We start from the raw sequence: 17,578 nt of genomic DNA on the forward strand, positions 1-17,578 counted from the left end.
TCTCCAGCAATTGAGCTATGAAGGACACCTGTATCTTTGTAATGACTAGGTGTATTGATTCATCATCCAAAGTGTAATGAATAACTTTACCATGCTCAAAGGGATATTTTTTTTTTTTATAATTAAAAAATGGGCAAATCAGTTCAGAACAAATTCTTATTTACAATGATGGCCTTGTTCAGGGGCAGAAGGACAGATTTTTACCTTGTCCACTCGGGGATTCGATCTAGCAACCTTGCAGTTACTGGCCCAACACTCTAACCACTAGGCTACCTGCCACACCAAAGGATATTCCATGTCTGCTTTTGTATTTTTTTTTACCCATCTACCAATAGGTGCCCTTCTCAGCGAGGCATTGGAAAACATCCCTGGTCTTTGTGGTTGAATCTGTGTTTGAAATTCACTGCTCGACTGAGGGACCTTACAGATAATTGTATGTGTGGGGTAGAGAGATGAGGTGGTCATTTAAAAATGATTTTAAACTTTGTACACAGAGTGAGTCCATGCAACTTATTATGTGACTTATTAATACAACTTTTGCTCCTGAACTTATTTAGGCTTGCCATTATAAAGTGGTTGAATACTCAAGGCATTCCAACTTTTCATTATTATTTTTGTTTTACTATTTCAAAAAACAAAATTCCTCTTTGACATTATGGGGCATTGTGTGTCGGCCAGTGACAAAACATCTCAATTGAATACATTTCAATTCAGGCTGTAACGCAACAAAATGTGGAAAAAGTCAAGGGAATACTTGACTTGTGAATACTTTCTCTAGGTAGTGTATAGTGTCAGAGAGAACATACTTTATACTTGTCTGAACTGCAGCGTACACGCTGTAACAAGAAGCTGAATTGCAGGTAATGTTACAATGATTAGATTATCAGAAATATCAAAACATGTTATAACAACATCAATCATGTTGTCCTTTATTGTTCATGTCTCCAGTGTATTATTTCTGTGCTCATTGATTTCCATATTTTAATGCCACATTGGGAACACATTAAATGTTTTTTTTGAGTACTTCCATACTTCTCTTCCCATCATCTTACATCTGGGGTGTATGCACTAATAACCAAACGGGAGCAAACGGGCCGTGACAGGGAGGGACTAACCTGAATTTGTCCAAAAGTAATTGCTTGTTTTCTTTGAAAAAAAAAAAAAAAATTTAAGGTTTGGACTAATACATAATCACTGTTTCTCTCTTATTTAGAGTGTGAGTCTGGAGGTTGGTAGTTGGGGACAGTAGTTAGTTGTTTTTCAGGAGCACTTATTCTGTTTCTCCGAGTGGGGTCCTTTTATAAAGCCTTTGGTTTATTAAGCAATTCTGAGCAGCACTGTAGGAATGACAATTAAGGTACTGTTACTGAATACACTTGTTTTCAATCACACAATATTTTGAAATGTATTGAAACCATATACATATGCTTGAAAGATAGGAACTCATCGTTGGTAATAGCACATTTTACAGCCATACAAATGCAGTACAGAAAATAACAACATTTAAATGTAGCTGTCTTCTTTAGACTCCCACCATAATAAAAAAAAAACTTTGCTTATCTATCTATGTCTCTGTCTAACAAAGCTGAGGACACACACACACAGTGCTTTTGTTCATGCTGGGGTCCTGAGTGCTGTGGTTCAGAGCAGGCAGGCAGCTGAGCCCAGTCTTGCAGTCTTGTGCATTCTCAGGGACGTGCCTGGAGTGGACAAATCATGCTCATTGGGTGGGAGAGGGACTCAGCGCTGTACCCAAGATGAAGGAGGAGAGGAGGAAGACTTCCTCGACAGAAGACACAGCCATCCCTTCGCAATTCTCACTCTTTGGCCTCCTCCTTCTTTTCCAGGCAGGTAAGTGAACACTTTCAAACTTCATGATTAACTTTTTTGGGAAACACAATGTGGTAAAGAACTAGTGGCTGAATCAGGAATGAATAGATAGTTTGAATGACTATATATGTGACTATATTGGCAAATATGTTTATCACATGGTCGTCAAGTAATATGTGATAAGGCGATTGAGAAGATATTTGAGATTTACACAGCTTTGGATATTTAAATTCACAAATATTTTTTTTACATTGTTTCGTTAGCAAATTCATTTGAAAATAGATTTTTTTGGGATAATACATGATTTGGTTGTAACCATTGTTCCTTTATGTGCTTGATCAATCCATTACATATTATGTTAAAGTAGGCTAAGTGCTGTACAACATATTTAATTGGCCCAGGCAGTGAGAGTTGTTTTGTCCTGGTGTACCCTCTTGTGTGGATTAGCTCGAAGGCACAGGTCTATTCAGCCATACAGCTGTAGTGAAAAGAGCCTGGCTGAGCTGAGCTGTTGTTGGGATGTAAGTGGGTGAAGCATAGGTGAAGAGTTATGATATTACGAGAAGAGGCTTTGGGGGACTTGGAGTTGGAGCCCGGGCGAGGCAGTGGTGGTGGTTTCTCTGCATTAGGAGCCTGGCTCAGCCTGCTTCTGCTGTGTAGCTGTGTGTTGTGTCATTGTGGCCAACCACTATTAGCAAAATCACTGAGCCCTTGTGTTTCCTGCTTCCACAATCACAAAGAGCATGTCTTTCCCAGTGTTTTTTATACCACGGGAGGGAGGAAATCAGTCCAACAATCCTGGCCTTTGTCTGCCTCTCCCTGGCAACCCCCTTCAGGCTGAAAATTGTTACCACAGCGATCGAGCGATGCCATGCAGACACGCTACAGGGAGCAGAGCTGTGGCCGAGGAGGGTCGGTGCCAGATGCGCTCTCTCTCTTCTCTCTATTGCCACAGCATGACATGCAACAGCCCATCCGTTAAGTACAGCGCCCGTAAGTGGCTTTAGCCTATGGCTACATGTGGTCGAGGATGTGGTGACTTATAGGAAACTCCACTGTGAGCATAATGGCGTTACTGTGTGTGGTTTCCAGGGCAAAACGAGACGAAAGGATGATATGCGGGTTATGTTGTAGGCCATCCTCCTGTATGCTCAAGGGGGATCCATTGATGGTACACAAATCAAAACAGATGTGATACGTTGGGCTTGTTTGGAGAGGGTCTGTCCTGTTATTGAACTTTCGCTGAATAATTGATTGCGGTAATAATGAGGAGGCTTGAGGGCGTCGTTTTCACTTGTAGATTTAATTGGATTTTTTGAGTCGTCTTGATTTCGAAAGTCCGCTTTCAAGAATAAAAGTTCGATCTACTCCTGGACTAATATAGGGAATGGAGTGGAAAATATAGGCCCATATCTGACTTTATTTTATACTGTATATCTGTGAGAGGCATATAAATACATAAGAGAAAACATCAGAAAGTTCCATACTCTGTATTAAGACCTACTAGACCAGATTCCTCTGCTTGTAGTGAATGTGGTGACAGTAATCAACCACTTACAGCCATCAAATCGTCCTGCATTGCATGCGATCACTATCTCCCGCACTGTATAGTCCGCCACAGTGTTCACTGAACGTCGTGTGTTGGGCTGTGTCCATGCAGTCAGAGTGGCCGGCGTCAACATCACCAGTCAGGCTCATCTGGTCCGAGGCACGTTGGGTGGAGAGGCCCTGCTCTCCGTCAGCTACACCAGCACCAGCTCCGACCAACCGGTCATCAAGTGGCAGCTGAAGAGGGACAAGCAGCAGCCCATCACCGTAGTCCAGTCCATAGGCACCAGCGTCATCGGGAACCTGCGGCCCGAGTACAGGGACCGCATCGTGGTGTTTGAGAACGGCACCTTGCTCCTCCACAACCTGCAGCTGTCTGACGAGGGGGCCTATGAAGTGGAGATCTCCATAACGGATGATGCCTTCACTGCGGAGCGCAACATCAACCTCACCGTAGACGGTAGGAAAGTTTCCTCTGTAGCTCATTTGTTAAAGCATGGCGCTTTCGACGCCCGGATAGTGGGTTTCGATTCCCAGGACCAGCCATACATACAATGTATGTAAAAGATTTAGGCAAGCATGACTGTTAGTCGCTTTGGATAAAAGCGTCTGCTAAATGGCATTGTAATTGAGATTGTATTTACAATACGGCTCAGGCTACCGTATTAAAATAAACAGTCCAACAACTGACCAACTACTCACCTTAGTGAATTTACATCACATAATGCTATTCCAGACTGACGTGTAAGGCTAAAAAGTGTGGTCACACATTAAACAAAGTACATCTTATAGCAGCTTTTATAAGTTCTTTCTAAGGTCTACTTTAAAGAGTAGGTAGTTTGGTATTTCTTCACAAATCCTTTACTGGGATAAGCATACTATCTAAACAGTGGTATACGGTTTATGTCACATGTAGTGAATCGATTTGACGTGTTGTGTATTGTCCCCACAGTACCTGTGTCCAGACCCTACGTCCAAATGATAGCCTCCTCCGTGCTGGAGTTGAGTGAACTCTTCACCTTACACTGTTCCCACGGCGATGGCACCAAGCCCACCTACAGTTGGCTGAAAGGGGGAAAGGTGCTGACCAATGACTCGCGCCTGCTCCTGTCACATGACCAGAAGTATCTGACCATCGCCCGGGTGCTGATGTCAGACGATGACATCTACAGCTGTACGGTGGATAACCCAATCAGTGGCATGAGGAGTGTGCCTGTCAAACTCACCGTCTACAGTAAGTAGAACTACAGTCACAGTACTTTCTCCCTAGTAAGGATATTTATCTTGATTGCTTTAACATGTACAGCACCAGTCAAACGTTTGGACACACCTACTCATTCAAGGGTTTTTCTTATTTTTTTTTTTACTATTTTCTACATTGTAGAATAATAGTGAAAACATCAACACTATGAAATAACACATATGGAATCATCAAAAAAAGTCTTAAACAAATCAAAATATATTTTATACTTGAGATTCTTCAAAGTAGCCACCCTTTGCATTGACGACAGCTTTGCACACGCTTGGCATTCTCTCAACCAGCTTCATGAGGTAGTCACCTGGATTGCTTTTCCAACAGTGTTGAAGGAGTACCCACATATGCTGAGCACTTGTTGGCTGCTTTTCCTTCACTCTGCGGTCCAACTCATCCCAAACTATCTCAATTGGGGATTGAGGTCAGGTGATTGTGGAGGCCAAGTCATCTGATGCAACACTCCATCACTCTCCTTCTTGATCAAATAGCCTTTACACAGCCTGGAGGTGTGTTTTGGGTCATTGTCCTGTTGAAAAACAAATGTTAGTCCCACTAAGCCCAAACCAGATGGGATGGCGTATCGCTGCAGAAGGCGGTGGTAGCCATGCTGTTTAAGTGTGCCTTGAATTCTAAATAAATCATAATGTCACCAGCAAAGCACCATAACACCTCCTCCTCTTCCATGCTTTACGGTGGGGACCACACATGCGGAGATCATCCGTTCACCTACTCTGCGTTTCACAAAGACACGGCGGTTGGAACCATAAATCTAAAATTTGGACTCATCAGACCAAAGGACAGATTTGTCAGCAATGTCCATTGCTCGTGTTTCTTGGCCCAAGCAAGTATTTTCTTCTCATTGGTGTCCTTTAGTAGTGGTTTCTTTAGAGCAATTTGATCATGAAGGCCTGATTCACGCAGTCTCCTCTGAACAGTTGATGTTGTGATGTGACTGTTACTTGAACTCTGTGAAGCATTTATTTGGGCTACAATCTGAGGTGCAGTTAATTGCCGATTTCTGAGGCTCTAATGAAATTATCCTCTGCAGCAGAGGTAACTCTGGGTCTTTCTTTCCAGTCCTCATTTTCTGGCAGTCCTCATTTTCTGGCAGTCCTCATGAGAGCCAGTTTTATCATAGCGCTTGATGGTTTTTGCGAGTGCACTTGAAGAAACTTTCAAAGTTCTTGAAATGTTCCATATTGACTGACCTTCATGTCTTAAAGTAATAATGGACTGTTGTTTCACTTTGCTTATTTGAGCTGTTCTTGCCATAATATGGACATGGTCTTTTACAAAATAGGGCTATCTTCTATATACCACCCTACCTTGTCACAACACAACTGATTGGCTCAAACGCATTAAGAAGGAAAGAAATTCCACAAATTAACTTTTAACAAGGCACACCTGTTAATTGAAATGCATTCCATGTTACTACCTCATGAAGCTGGTTGAGAGAATGCCAAGAGTGTGCAAAGCTGTCATCAAGGCAACGGGTGGCTACTTTGAAGAATCTAAAATCTAAAATATGTTTTGATTTGTTTAATCTTTTTTTTTATTGGTTACTGCATGATACTATAAGTGTTATTTCATAGTTTTGATGTTTTCACTTTAATTATAAAATTCAGAAAATAGTACAAATCTAGAAAAACCGTTGAATGAGTAGGTGTGTCAAAACTTTTGACTGGTACTGTACCTGTCAGGGAATAGTTGAGATGCAAGTTCATTATGAAGAAACTGAATTGCTGCAAGGTTAGAGGGAGAGACAGAGACAGACAGAGACAGACAGAGCAGTGAGAGAGAAAGTGAGAGAGAGAGAGCGAGAGAGAGAGAGAGATAGAGTAATCCAGTGAAAAGCTTGAGTTACTTATGAGGGCCAGTAGATAAAGGAAGCCGGTAGAGCAGAGGTCTTGCCCCAGTGGAGCATACTAATCCTTACTTCATTTTCCCCCAACTGAGACAAGGGCTGTGTAACAAATGACATTCTATTCCCTTTTATAGTGCACTACTTTTGACCATGATCCATAGGGCTCTGGTCAAAAGTAGTGCACTATATAGGGAATAGGTTGCCATTTGGGAAGCTACAACAGTGCGACGAGAGATCAACTAGCCCCGTAAGGGTCCTGTATTCTCTCCTTACATACAGCCCTGTACAAAGCCTCAAAGCAGCACCTTTCAATCCTAGTTTTCACACACAGACTTGGCTGGCACAGCTAGTGATGGAAAACCTTCCAGATATGCTTGCGCTGTCTTGCCAACTCTTATGGTCATTGTTGCTCCAAACGTTGACAAGACAGCACAAACAGATCCAGTTCCAGACTTGGAGAACCTAGCATTTTTAACTCATTCTGAAACGGTTCCATTTTATTCGATGTTATTGTGGCCTCCACTAAAAGTTCTACAGTGGAGTGTGTTACGATAAGCCTATAGTCGAGAAAGAGGAGAGTGTAGCTAATTTCCAGAGCCCGAGAGGTGACATCTTTGTCTAGTCCGAGTGGAATCTTTGCTCATACAGTGGCGAAGTGTTTGCGGTGTTTGAGAAAGGACTACTCTGTTAATCATAGGCTTCGTTCCTTTGCTAGGACGGAGTTCCCTGTATATCATCCTTACCACCGGGGGCATTTTCCTCCTCATCACCCTGGTGACAGTGTGCGCCTGCTGGAAGCCCTCTAAAAAGTAAGAGTTCCACATTGTGCCTCCATCTCCCCATTCTCTTTGATGCGTTTCGAGGACCAGAGTTAAGCACTAGGCGGGGAGCAGCCGGCTAGAACCGTAATCCCCTGGCCTATAGCTCTCGACTACTCTGCAGTCCTGTAGGCGCATGTCCAATGTTACACTAAGGTTCTGACACTGATAGCATCGTGTGTGGGAGGGATTATATCTCTGTTGTTTACAATGCAGTGATGATGGTATCCCACTAGCCTGGTGCCAGAACTATTTGCGCCGTATAGCCTACTCCGATGGTTGTTGTCAATGTTGTGGCTATACAGCACAAACAAATCTGGGACCAGGCTAGAATTACACTATGTGCAGTATTTTAAGAACAATTGTGGTTACATGTTCTCGGGGAGACAGAATGTAAACACTACACGAGTATGCATGTGAAACGCTCATCTCGTATTTGTCTCTCATTGGGGCTAAGGAAGAAGCGGCGGGCTGCTATGGCAGCCATGTTGCAGAGATCTCCAGTGTATGTAGAGAGGAGTGACATCAGTCACGGGGGTAAGGGGAGAGAGGGATGTGAGCTTTTGACAGTGCTTTTTGAATGTGTGATGTTCTTTGTTCCCCACGCTCATTTTTTGGTTGATTTATTCTTCCTATTACAGATATTTCAATGCAAAGCTTTTTAGATGGATAGATTTCATGGCAAAGTTATAGTCCAAGCACATTTTTTGCAGAGTAGGCCTACACCACAGTAGGCTGCTGAGGGGAGGATGGCTCATAATAATGGCTGGAATGGAGGAATGGTAACCATGTGTTTGATGGGTCTGATACCATTCCATTTATTCCGTTCCAGACATTACTATGAGCCGGTCCTCCCCAATTAAGGTGCCACCGGCCACCTGTGGCCTACACACATTTCTCAGTTTGTACAGTTGTTCACACATTCTTTCATTTGCAGTTGATGTGGTGCCAAACACAATAGCCCATGGAACCCATGGCCGTAGGAGCCCAATGGCTCTTTACGTTGTCAATGAAGATGTAAGTCACAGATTTTTCAATTACCAAAGACTAGTTTATTTTTAAGAATGTTGCTAGTTTTCCCTTCATTTTTTATCTGCCTAACTCTGTTCCTTCATTGTTGTTATTCCAGGAGAGTCTTGAAGGTGAGGATGATTGTTCAGCCAACTCCATCAGCCTCTCAGACCTCGCCCCGCCTGGTTACCCCAGCCCCCTCCCACCATCCTCCCACTCACCCGAGGCACCCACCCGGCCCGTTCGCAAATACCCTCGTACCCCTGTGCCCTCACCCCCTGCCACCCCACTCAAGCCCTCAGCTCAGCCACCTGTCATGCCCTCAGCTCCACCCCCTGGATCACCTCCACATGTCCAGAGCTCAGGGCGTAAACTCCGCCCTCCTGTGGGCATCCCCACCAATCAACAGACAGAGGAGCCCCCGGCTACCTCAGAGGCCGACGACCGGGATTAGTGTCTCAATGACCACCCTCACTCACCTATCACTGCTTCTACTGTAGAATTCATCCACATCTAACCATGGAAATGTGTCGATTATCTTGTCTGTTTGGCTGGGTTTTGGTGTAAAGATATTTGCTGCGCCAGGATCAACTGCTCTGATCATGGTTTCCCTATACCCCTGGGAAAAATGGTACGTTGTTCTTTTTCCCCCACCAAGGTTTAAAAACATGAAACATCGTCCATACTGCACAACACTGCTTTGAGCTTGGTTCAGGTGTGAATCAACTTGGACCAATGGCCGTTCATGTAGCCTGACTCTCGATCACTTTGCGCTTTAGCCAACTCCTCTCTGCTGTGGTGACAATGATAGTCAGAGGAGTGAGCTACAACACATACAGATCTGGGACCAGGTTAACCCCCATGGCTATTCTGGTGAACTCATGTAACAAACAGTATCCACCAATCATTTTTTGGGGCAGTCAATGTATGGGAGTTGCCACATGGTGAGGGGCAAGGGGGATGTAAGTAGCCACAGTCAATTTACACTGGGATCTGGATATGCTATTACTTGAAAATTAGGGTAATGATAATGTGTCCATCTTGTTTGATTTGCTACTTCCAGTAGAGGTAATGAGGAAGGGGGTTTCACAGAAACTGCCATCCTAAGCCTTGGACTCGTTATGTACATATGTCAATAGTGTATGTGGTGTTCTTAGAATAGTTTTTAGGACCTTTTGCCTCCAAATACATTTTTTCAAATAACATTTCATCCTAAAACCATGTTTCTATTCCATGTGTCAAAATGAGGTATGACATTTTATAGCCTAAATTTTTTTAACAATAAATGGAATGTTGGAAAATTCCTCTGCCATAAAATAGTTTTACTTTAACCTGTATACCAGCATAAAAACAGTTATTTCTATTCAATACTGTGAGGCGTGTAATATGTAAGACTTTTACTTTGACATGCATTGATACCGATATTCTATTTGGCTCCTCCTGTAAGGGCTTCTGGGTAGAAGATTCAGAGCTGCCATGATATAGTTTGTGGGCTTGTTGCTATTCCCCTCTCCCCTTTTTATTTCTTTACTTTTCTTCACCTGATAAGTTATGCAGTCTCAACATTAAGTTTGCAGTCTAATGCAAAGATGATTGAACACTGTCAGCTTCTCCAACCGCAAGACCTACAACCCCACAGATTTACAGTGGCATACGGTGGGGCCATGAGCTGCATGCCAGACTGCAAGTCCCTATTGTGTCCAGTAGGTGATGCCCAAGCAAAAGCTGAAGGTTTTATGGATTTGATTTTATTAGGATCTTTTTCAGCTCTCAAAGGGCTAGTGTTCCAATAGTTCTTAAGAAATGTTAAAAAATATATGCAGAAAATGTGAAAAACACAACCTAAATAGAAAACACAATACACACAAACACAGATACAAATCCCTAGTACCTCTCTAATCATAGCCTAGCTCTCTTGAATGTTATGGGGTGGATACGTCTAATCAAACTGATGAGACCCCTGGTACAACTACTGTGTTTTAAATGGAGACCTGCACTCTTAACACTAAGGGCCACAGCATACTAACTGGTAGATTGAGCTTGATTAGTGGTCAAAAGTGCTTTCAGAGGTTGAGATGAAGGTTGAGGCCCCAGCCGAGAAGACCTACAGGCGGAGGACACTAACCTCAGTGCCAGCTTCTAGGCATAAGCGACGTAAGCTATTCTTTTAGGGACTCAGTCTAAGTCTCAACTTATCGTTGAGGGTTAGAATAGTAGAATACATCAGTTGTAAGTTCGAAATTTGTGGATCAGCAGTTTCTCTTATTTTGTCAGTCACTCAACTAGCCATGTCAGCTAACACATTTTAGATTGGTAAGTTAGTCTAGACAGTTATCTAAACTTGTAGTAATAATGGCCAAATACTGACTGGGTGCACAGGGCAAGTGCCCAGTGTCCCTGACCTCCAGGGGCCCCCATTGATTTTGTTATTCACTCTCACTCAGATACTGTATCATTAACATGGCATAATGGCAAAATGTGTAGATTTGCAGGAAATTAGCTTTAAAACTGTAAAAAATATCTGCCACATGGCAAAATTAGTAGAATTGTATGAAATTTCTCATAAAACTGCAAAATACCCTCTTCCCCATGGCAAAATGTGTAGAACTGCTGAAAACCTGCTTTAAGCTGCAAAGTAAAAAACATCTTCCCAATGGCAAAATGAGTAGAATTGCATGAAATGTGTTATAAAATTGGTAAATGTTCTCTCTGCCCCATGGCAAATGTGTAGAACTGCAGATAACTTGCTTTAAAACAATAAAAAAAAGTATCCCTGCCCCATGGCAAAATAAGTTAAATTCTATGAAATGTTTTATAAAATTTAAAACATTTCTCTCTGCTCCATGGCAAAATGTGTATAATTGCATCAAATTAGGTTTTAAACTCAATTTTCGTTAGCTCTGCCACATGGAAAAAATTGTAGAATTGCAGAAAATTTGCTTTAAACTGTAGTAATGTATCTCTGCCACATGGACAAATTTGAAGAATTGCATGACATGTCTTATACAATTTCAAAATGTTCTCTCTGCCCCATTGCAAAATGTGTAGATGTAACGGTGGTCCTCCTCCTCTTCAACCGAAAAGGAGGAGTAGTGATGGAACCAAGGCGCAGCGGGTTGTGAACACATAATTTATTTAAAGAAAACACGAACTTGACTATAAACTAACAAAACAACAAACGGTGTAGACAGACCTGGATGACGAACTCACATAAACACGAAGAACGCACGAACAGGGAAAAATAGACTACACAAAATGACGATGTACAAAACAAACCGAACAGTCCCGTATGGTGCGACAAACACTGACACAGGAGACAACCACCCACAACGAACACTGTGAAACAACCTACCTAAATATGACTCTCAATTAGAGGAACGCCAAACACCTGCCTCTAATTAAGAGCCATACCAGGCAACCCATAAACCAACATAGAAACAGAAAACATAGAATGCCCACCCAAACTCACGTCCTAACCAACTAACACATACAACAAACTAACAGAAATAGGTCAGGAACGTGACATAACCCCCCCCCCCCATAAGGTGCGAACTCCGGGCGCACCAGCACAAAGTCTAGGGGAGGGTCTGGGTGGGCATCTGACCACGGTGGTGGCTCAGGCTCAGGGCGAGGTCCCCAACCCACCATAGTCAATCCCAGCTTAACTCTCCCCCTACAAATGACCACCCTCATATTACCCCCACTTAATCTTTTGGGTAACATCGACACAAGGGGCAGCACCGGGATAGAGGGATAGCTCAGGACAGAGGGATAGCTCAGGACAGAGGGATAGCTCAGGACAGAGGGATAGCTCAGGATAGAGAGGTAGCTCAGGATAGAGAGGCAGCTCCGGACAGAGAGACAGCTCCGGACAGAGAGACAGCTCCGGACAGAGAGACAGCTCTGGACTGAGGGGCAGTTCTGGATAAATAGCCGCTCTGGGCTGAGGGACAGCTCATGACTGGCTGACGGCTCTGGACGCTCATGGCTGGCTGACGGCTCTGGACGCTCATGGCTGGCTGACGGCTCTGGACGCTCATGGCTGGCTGACGGCTCTGGACGCTCATGGCTGGCTGACGGCTCTGGACGCTCATGGCTGGCTGACGGCTCTGGCAGATCCTGTCTGGTTGGCGGCTCTGGCAGATCCTGTCTGGTTGGCGGCTCTGGCAGATCCTGTCTGGTTGGCGGCTCTGGCAGATCCTGTCTGGTTGGCGGCTCTGGCAGATCCTGACTGACGAATGGCTCTAGCGGCTCCTGACTGACTAACGGCTCTGACGGCTCGGGACAGACGGATGGCTCAGACGGCGCTGGGGAGACGGATGGCTCAGACGGCGCTGGGGAGACGGATGGCTCAGACGGCGCTGGGGAGACGGATGGCTCAGACGGCGCTGGGGAGACGGATGGCTCAGACTGCGATGGGGAGACGGATGGCTCAGACGGCGCTGGGGAGACGGATGGCTCAGACTGATCCTGTCTGGCGGAAGGCTTTGGCTGCTCCTGTCTGGCGGAAGGCTCTGTAGGCTCATGGCAGACGGGCAGTTCATGCGGCGCTTGGCAGACGGACAGTTCAGGCGCCGTTGGGCAGACGGCAGACTCTGGCCGGCTGAGACGCACTGTAGGCCTGGTGCGTGGTGCCGGAACTGGAGGCACCGGACTGGAGACACGCACTTCAAGCCTAGTGCGGGGAGCAGGGACAGGGCACACTGGACTCTCAAAACGTACTATATGCCTGGTGCGTGGTACCGGCACTGGAGGCACCGGGCTGAGTGCACGCACCATAGAGAGAGTGCGTGGAGGAGGAACAGGGCTCTGAAAACGCACTGGAAGCCTGGTGCGTGGTGTAGGCACTGGTGGTACTGGGCTGGGGCGGGGAGGTAGTGCCGGAAATACCGGACCGTGCAGGCGTACTGGCTCCCTTGAGCACCGAGCCTGCCCAACCTTACCTGGTTGAATGCTCCCCGTCGCCCGACCAGTGCGGGGAGGTGGAATAACCCGCACCGGGCTATGTAGGCGAACCGGGGACACCATGCGTAAGGCTGGTGCCATGTAAGCCGGCCCAAGGAGACGTACTGGTGGCCAGATATGTAGAGCCGGCTTCATGGCACTTGGCTCAATGCTCAATCTAGCCCTACCAGTGCGGGGAGGTGGAATAACCCGCACTGGGCTATGCACCCGTACAGGAGACACCGTGCGCTCTACTGCGTAACACGGCGTCTGCCCGTACTCCCGCTCTCCACGGTTAGCCTGGGAAATGGCCGCAGGTCTCCTACCTGCCCTTGGCCCACTACCTCTTAGCCCCCCCCCCAAGAAATTTTTGGGTGGTACTCACGGGCTTTTCGGGCTTCTGTGCTAGACGCGTCCCCTCATAACTCCGGTTCCCTTCTCCGGTTGCCTCTGCTCTCCTCAGTGCCTCCAGCTGTTCCCATGGGAGGCGATCCCTTCCAGCCAGGATCTCCTCCCATGTGTAGCAACCTTTCCCGTCCAAAACATCCTCCCAAGTCCATTCCTCCTTCTTGCGCTGTCCCTTCCTCCGATTTCCTCGCTGCTTGATTCTGGATTGGTGGGTGGTTCTGTAACGATCGTCTTTTGGAGAGAGTGCGGACCAACATGCAGCGAGTGGAAAATACATATTTTTATTTTGAAGAAGGAAAAACGAAACAAAACACTTACAAACTAACAAAACAACAAACGACCGTGAAGCTACAAAACGAAAGTGCACACACAAGCTACTAACGTTTAGACATAGACAATTCCCCACAAACAGCTAAAAGCCTATGGTTACCTTAAATATGGCTCCCAATCAGAGACAACAGCTGTCTCTAATTGAGCCCCAATTCAGGCAACCATAGACTTTCCTAAACACCTACACTCAACCATAGACACAGCTAGACAACTATACTAAACATAAACCCAACTCCTCTAAATAAACCCCCCTAAACCTTACAACCACCCTAGACACTACAAAACCCACATATATTACCCATGTCACACCCTGACCTAACTAAAATAATAAAGAAAACAAAGAATACTAAGGCCAGGGCGTGACAGTAGAACTGCCAAAAATTTGCTTTAAAACGTTTCTCTGCCACATAGCAAAATAAATATAATTGCATGAACTGTATTATAAAATACCACATTTTTCTCTAAACCTCATGGTAAATGTGTTGGATTGCAAGAAATTAGCTTTTAAACTGCAAAAAATGTCTCTCTGCCACATTGAAAAATGTGAAGAATTGCATGAAATTTGTTATAAAATTAGTAAATGTTCTTTGTTCCCCATGGCAAAATGTGTAGAACTGCAGAAAATTTGAACTAAAATGGGAAAGATGTCTCTCTGCCCCATGGCAAAATAAGTAGATTTATATGAAAGATATAACATTGCAACATTTTCTCTCCACCTCATGGCAAAATGTGTAGAACTGCAGAAAACATGCTTTAAAACTGCAATGTCTATCTGCCCCATGGCAAAATAAGTAGAATTGCATGAACTGTATTATAAAATAACATATTTTCTCTAAACCTCATGGCAAATGTGTTGGATTGCAGGAAATTTGCTCTAAAAAAGCAAAAATGCCTCTCTGCCACATGGAACATTTTAAAGAATTGCATAAAATTTGCTATAAAATTGGTAAATGTCAATTTTCCCCCATGGCAAAATGTGTAGAACTACAGAAAACGTGATTTAAAACAACAAGGACGTCTCTCTGCCCCATAGCAAAATATGTAAAATTGCACAAAATGTAGTATGTATTATAACATTGCACATTTTCTCTAAACCTCATGGCAAAATGTGTTGAATCGCAGAATATTAGCTTTAAAACTGCAAAAATGTTGTTCTGCCCCATGGAAAAATAAAAAGAATGGCATGAAATGTATTTTAAAATAGTAACATTCTCTCTAAATGTCAATGCAAAATGTGTTGGATTGCATGAAATTTGTTTTAAAATGGGTAAATGTTCTTTATGTGTAAAACTATAGAAAACTTGATTTAAACGCGACAGAGATGTCTCTCTGCCCCATAGAAAAATAAGTAGAATTGCATGAAAGGTATTATAACATTTTCTCTTCACCTCATGGAAAAAATGTGTAGAACTGCAGAAAACTTGCTTTAAAAATGCAAAAATGTCTCTCTGCCCCATGGCAAAATACAGGACAGTATCTGTGCTTGACGTATCCGATAGCTACAGGGGAGGACAAACAGGAAGAATAGGTAAATAAGGGTCTTTCACCCTCCAGACACAAAACATAAAGGATTTCGAGAAAGGATAGAGAAAGGGGATAAAAGGAGCTTCTGAGCAGTCTTCAACAGTTCTGAGCTGTGTTGGGGTCTGAGGGAGCAGGGGAGAGTGTAAGGGCACAAGGCGAGACCCGAATGCAGACACAGGAGGCAGATGGTAGAGGTACGATATTTATTGTAACAAAGGGAGTAGGCAAAGGCAGGTCGGGGACAGGCGAGAGTTCATAAACCAGGTCAGAGTCCAAACAGTACCAGACATTAGGCAGTCTCGAGGTCAGGCCAGGCAGGGATACGGAGTCAGGACAGGCAAGGGTCGAAACCAGGAGTACTAGAAAAAAACAGAAACTGGGAAAAATAGGAGCAAGGAAAACCACTGGTTGACTTGGCAAACAAGACGAACTGGCACAGAGAGACAGGAAACACAGGGATATATACACCGGGATAATAAGCGACACCTGGAGGGGGTGGAGACAAGCACAAGGACAGGTAAACAAGATCAGGGTGTGACAGACATAGAGAGAGAGAGAGTGGGGGTAGAAAGAGAGAAGGATTGGGGAAGGAGATAGAGGGAGAGAAGGGAAGCATTAGAGAGAGAGAGCAAGAGAGAACTAGAGAGAGAGAGATAGGTGTGAGTTTGAGAGTAGGAGAGAGATTGAGAGAGAGAGCGAGAGAATGAGAGAGCTAGAGAGAAAGCGAGAGAGAGAGAGAGAGAGAGAGAGAGAGAGAGATAGGTGTGAGTTTGAGAGTAGGAGAGAGATTGAGAGAGAGAGCGAGAGAAAGAGAGAGAGAACTAGAGAGAAAGAGAGAGAGAGAGATAGATAGGTGTGAGTTAGAGAGTAGGAGAGAGATTGAGAGAGAGAGTGAGAGAGAGAGAGCTAGAGAGAAAGAGAGAGAGAGATTGGTCGTACGTCACTTATCATGAAAATCGGACAGCACATTTCACATTGTTGCCTTTGTCCTGTTGATTCTGCCTCCCTGATTACTCAAAAAGGTGTGACGCTCCTTTTTCTCAATTTACATAGAGCATTGAAAATATATCTGGTTTTGTTCTCAGCCCCACTGTTCCTATTTCATTTATAAAGATCATTTAAACACAACACTTCCTGAGGCGGCTGAGCTGGGCTGGCACAATATAATATTGTTAACAAATACAGAAGAGTAGATCTGTTTGACTGAGTTTAATGTTTGGGGAAATTATCTTTGCTCTACGGAGCCATCTCTCATCTCTCGTATTAGTCCGAGCTCTCAATGTGCTTTTTCTGCCTCTCTGTCTCTCCCACTAAGGTAATGTGTTCTCAAGGCCTGTACTTGTACCTTTGGGATAGGTTGGCCGCACCAGCTATGTTCGTGTGGCTTTATCTGGCTTGTGTTGTGTTGAGGAGTCAGTCGGTCAGTGGCATATCCGTCCCTGAGAATCAAGGTAGAGGAAGCTGTGATTCCTCCGCCAGTGCAATTAACTATAGCAGACCTGTATGGTTGGAATAGGCATAGTCTTGCCTAGTGTGAGCGTTGGTTGATACCGAATGAGAATAGAGGGCTTGAGCGCAAAGTGTATTTGATTTTGATATGGTAGAATAGCCCATTGGTTTAGACATAAATGTGCTTCTTAATCCAGAGTGAATAGTGATTGTCTTTTATCACAATGTCTACTTACTGTAGGCCTACATAGATTCACAGCAGTCGATATGATGTTGAAAAGAGGAGTTAAAGGGATATGGGAAGACTGGTAGATGTCTTGTGATCTCTAGATCTCAAGTTGTCTGCTGCTGAACTTGTCTGACTAAACCATCTGCTTGTCTGATTTTCAATGAGGGGTTGAGGAGAGAGAGAGGTGTGGGTGTTTGCGCGCGTGTGTGTGTGTGTGTGTGTGTGTGTGTGTGTGTGTGTGTGTGTGTGTGTGTGTGTGTGTGTGTGTGTGTGTGAATGAAGAGCTGTTGGATGACCCCACAGGTGGACGATAAGGTCCCACTTGACCTCAAAACCACCTTTTAGTTCTAAAATCCATCGACGTGAAG

At 44.4% G+C, this 17,578-nt stretch overlaps 1 protein-coding gene across 1 annotated transcript; it reads left to right on the forward strand.

Annotated features, from left to right (window-relative positions):
* Positions 1 to 1,670: 1,670 nt before the first annotated feature.
* On the forward strand, positions 1,671 to 9,694 carry hepacama (hepatic and glial cell adhesion molecule a). The gene is made up of 7 exons (XM_055879447.1): positions 1,671 to 1,851; positions 3,491 to 3,838; positions 4,331 to 4,612; positions 7,213 to 7,306; positions 7,773 to 7,852; positions 8,253 to 8,332; positions 8,445 to 9,694. Exons 1-7 carry the CDS (start codon positions 1,758 to 1,760, stop codon positions 8,778 to 8,780), a joined length of 1,314 nt encoding a protein of 437 aa, XP_055735422.1. The 5' UTR covers positions 1,671 to 1,757; the 3' UTR covers positions 8,781 to 9,694.
* The last annotated feature ends 7,884 nt before the right edge of the window (positions 9,695 to 17,578 follow it).

Source organism: Salvelinus fontinalis, chromosome 24 (assembly GCF_029448725.1).
Source record: "Salvelinus fontinalis isolate EN_2023a chromosome 24, ASM2944872v1, whole genome shotgun sequence".
Classification (NCBI taxonomy): domain Eukaryota; kingdom Metazoa; phylum Chordata; class Actinopteri; order Salmoniformes; family Salmonidae; genus Salvelinus; species Salvelinus fontinalis.

Excerpts from the sequence above, each read along its gene's own strand:
- hepacama (XM_055879447.1), top strand. The coding sequence starts at position 1,758 with ATGAAGGAGGAGAGGAGGAAGACTTCCTCGACAGAAGACACAGCCATC. Across the intron at positions 3,839-4,330 it reads CATCAACCTCACCGTAGACG|TACCTGTGTCCAGACCCTAC; the intron begins GTAGGAAAGTTT and ends TTGTCCCCACAG. Across the intron at positions 4,613-7,212 it reads TGTCAAACTCACCGTCTACA|GACGGAGTTCCCTGTATATC; the intron begins GTAAGTAGAACT and ends TTCCTTTGCTAG.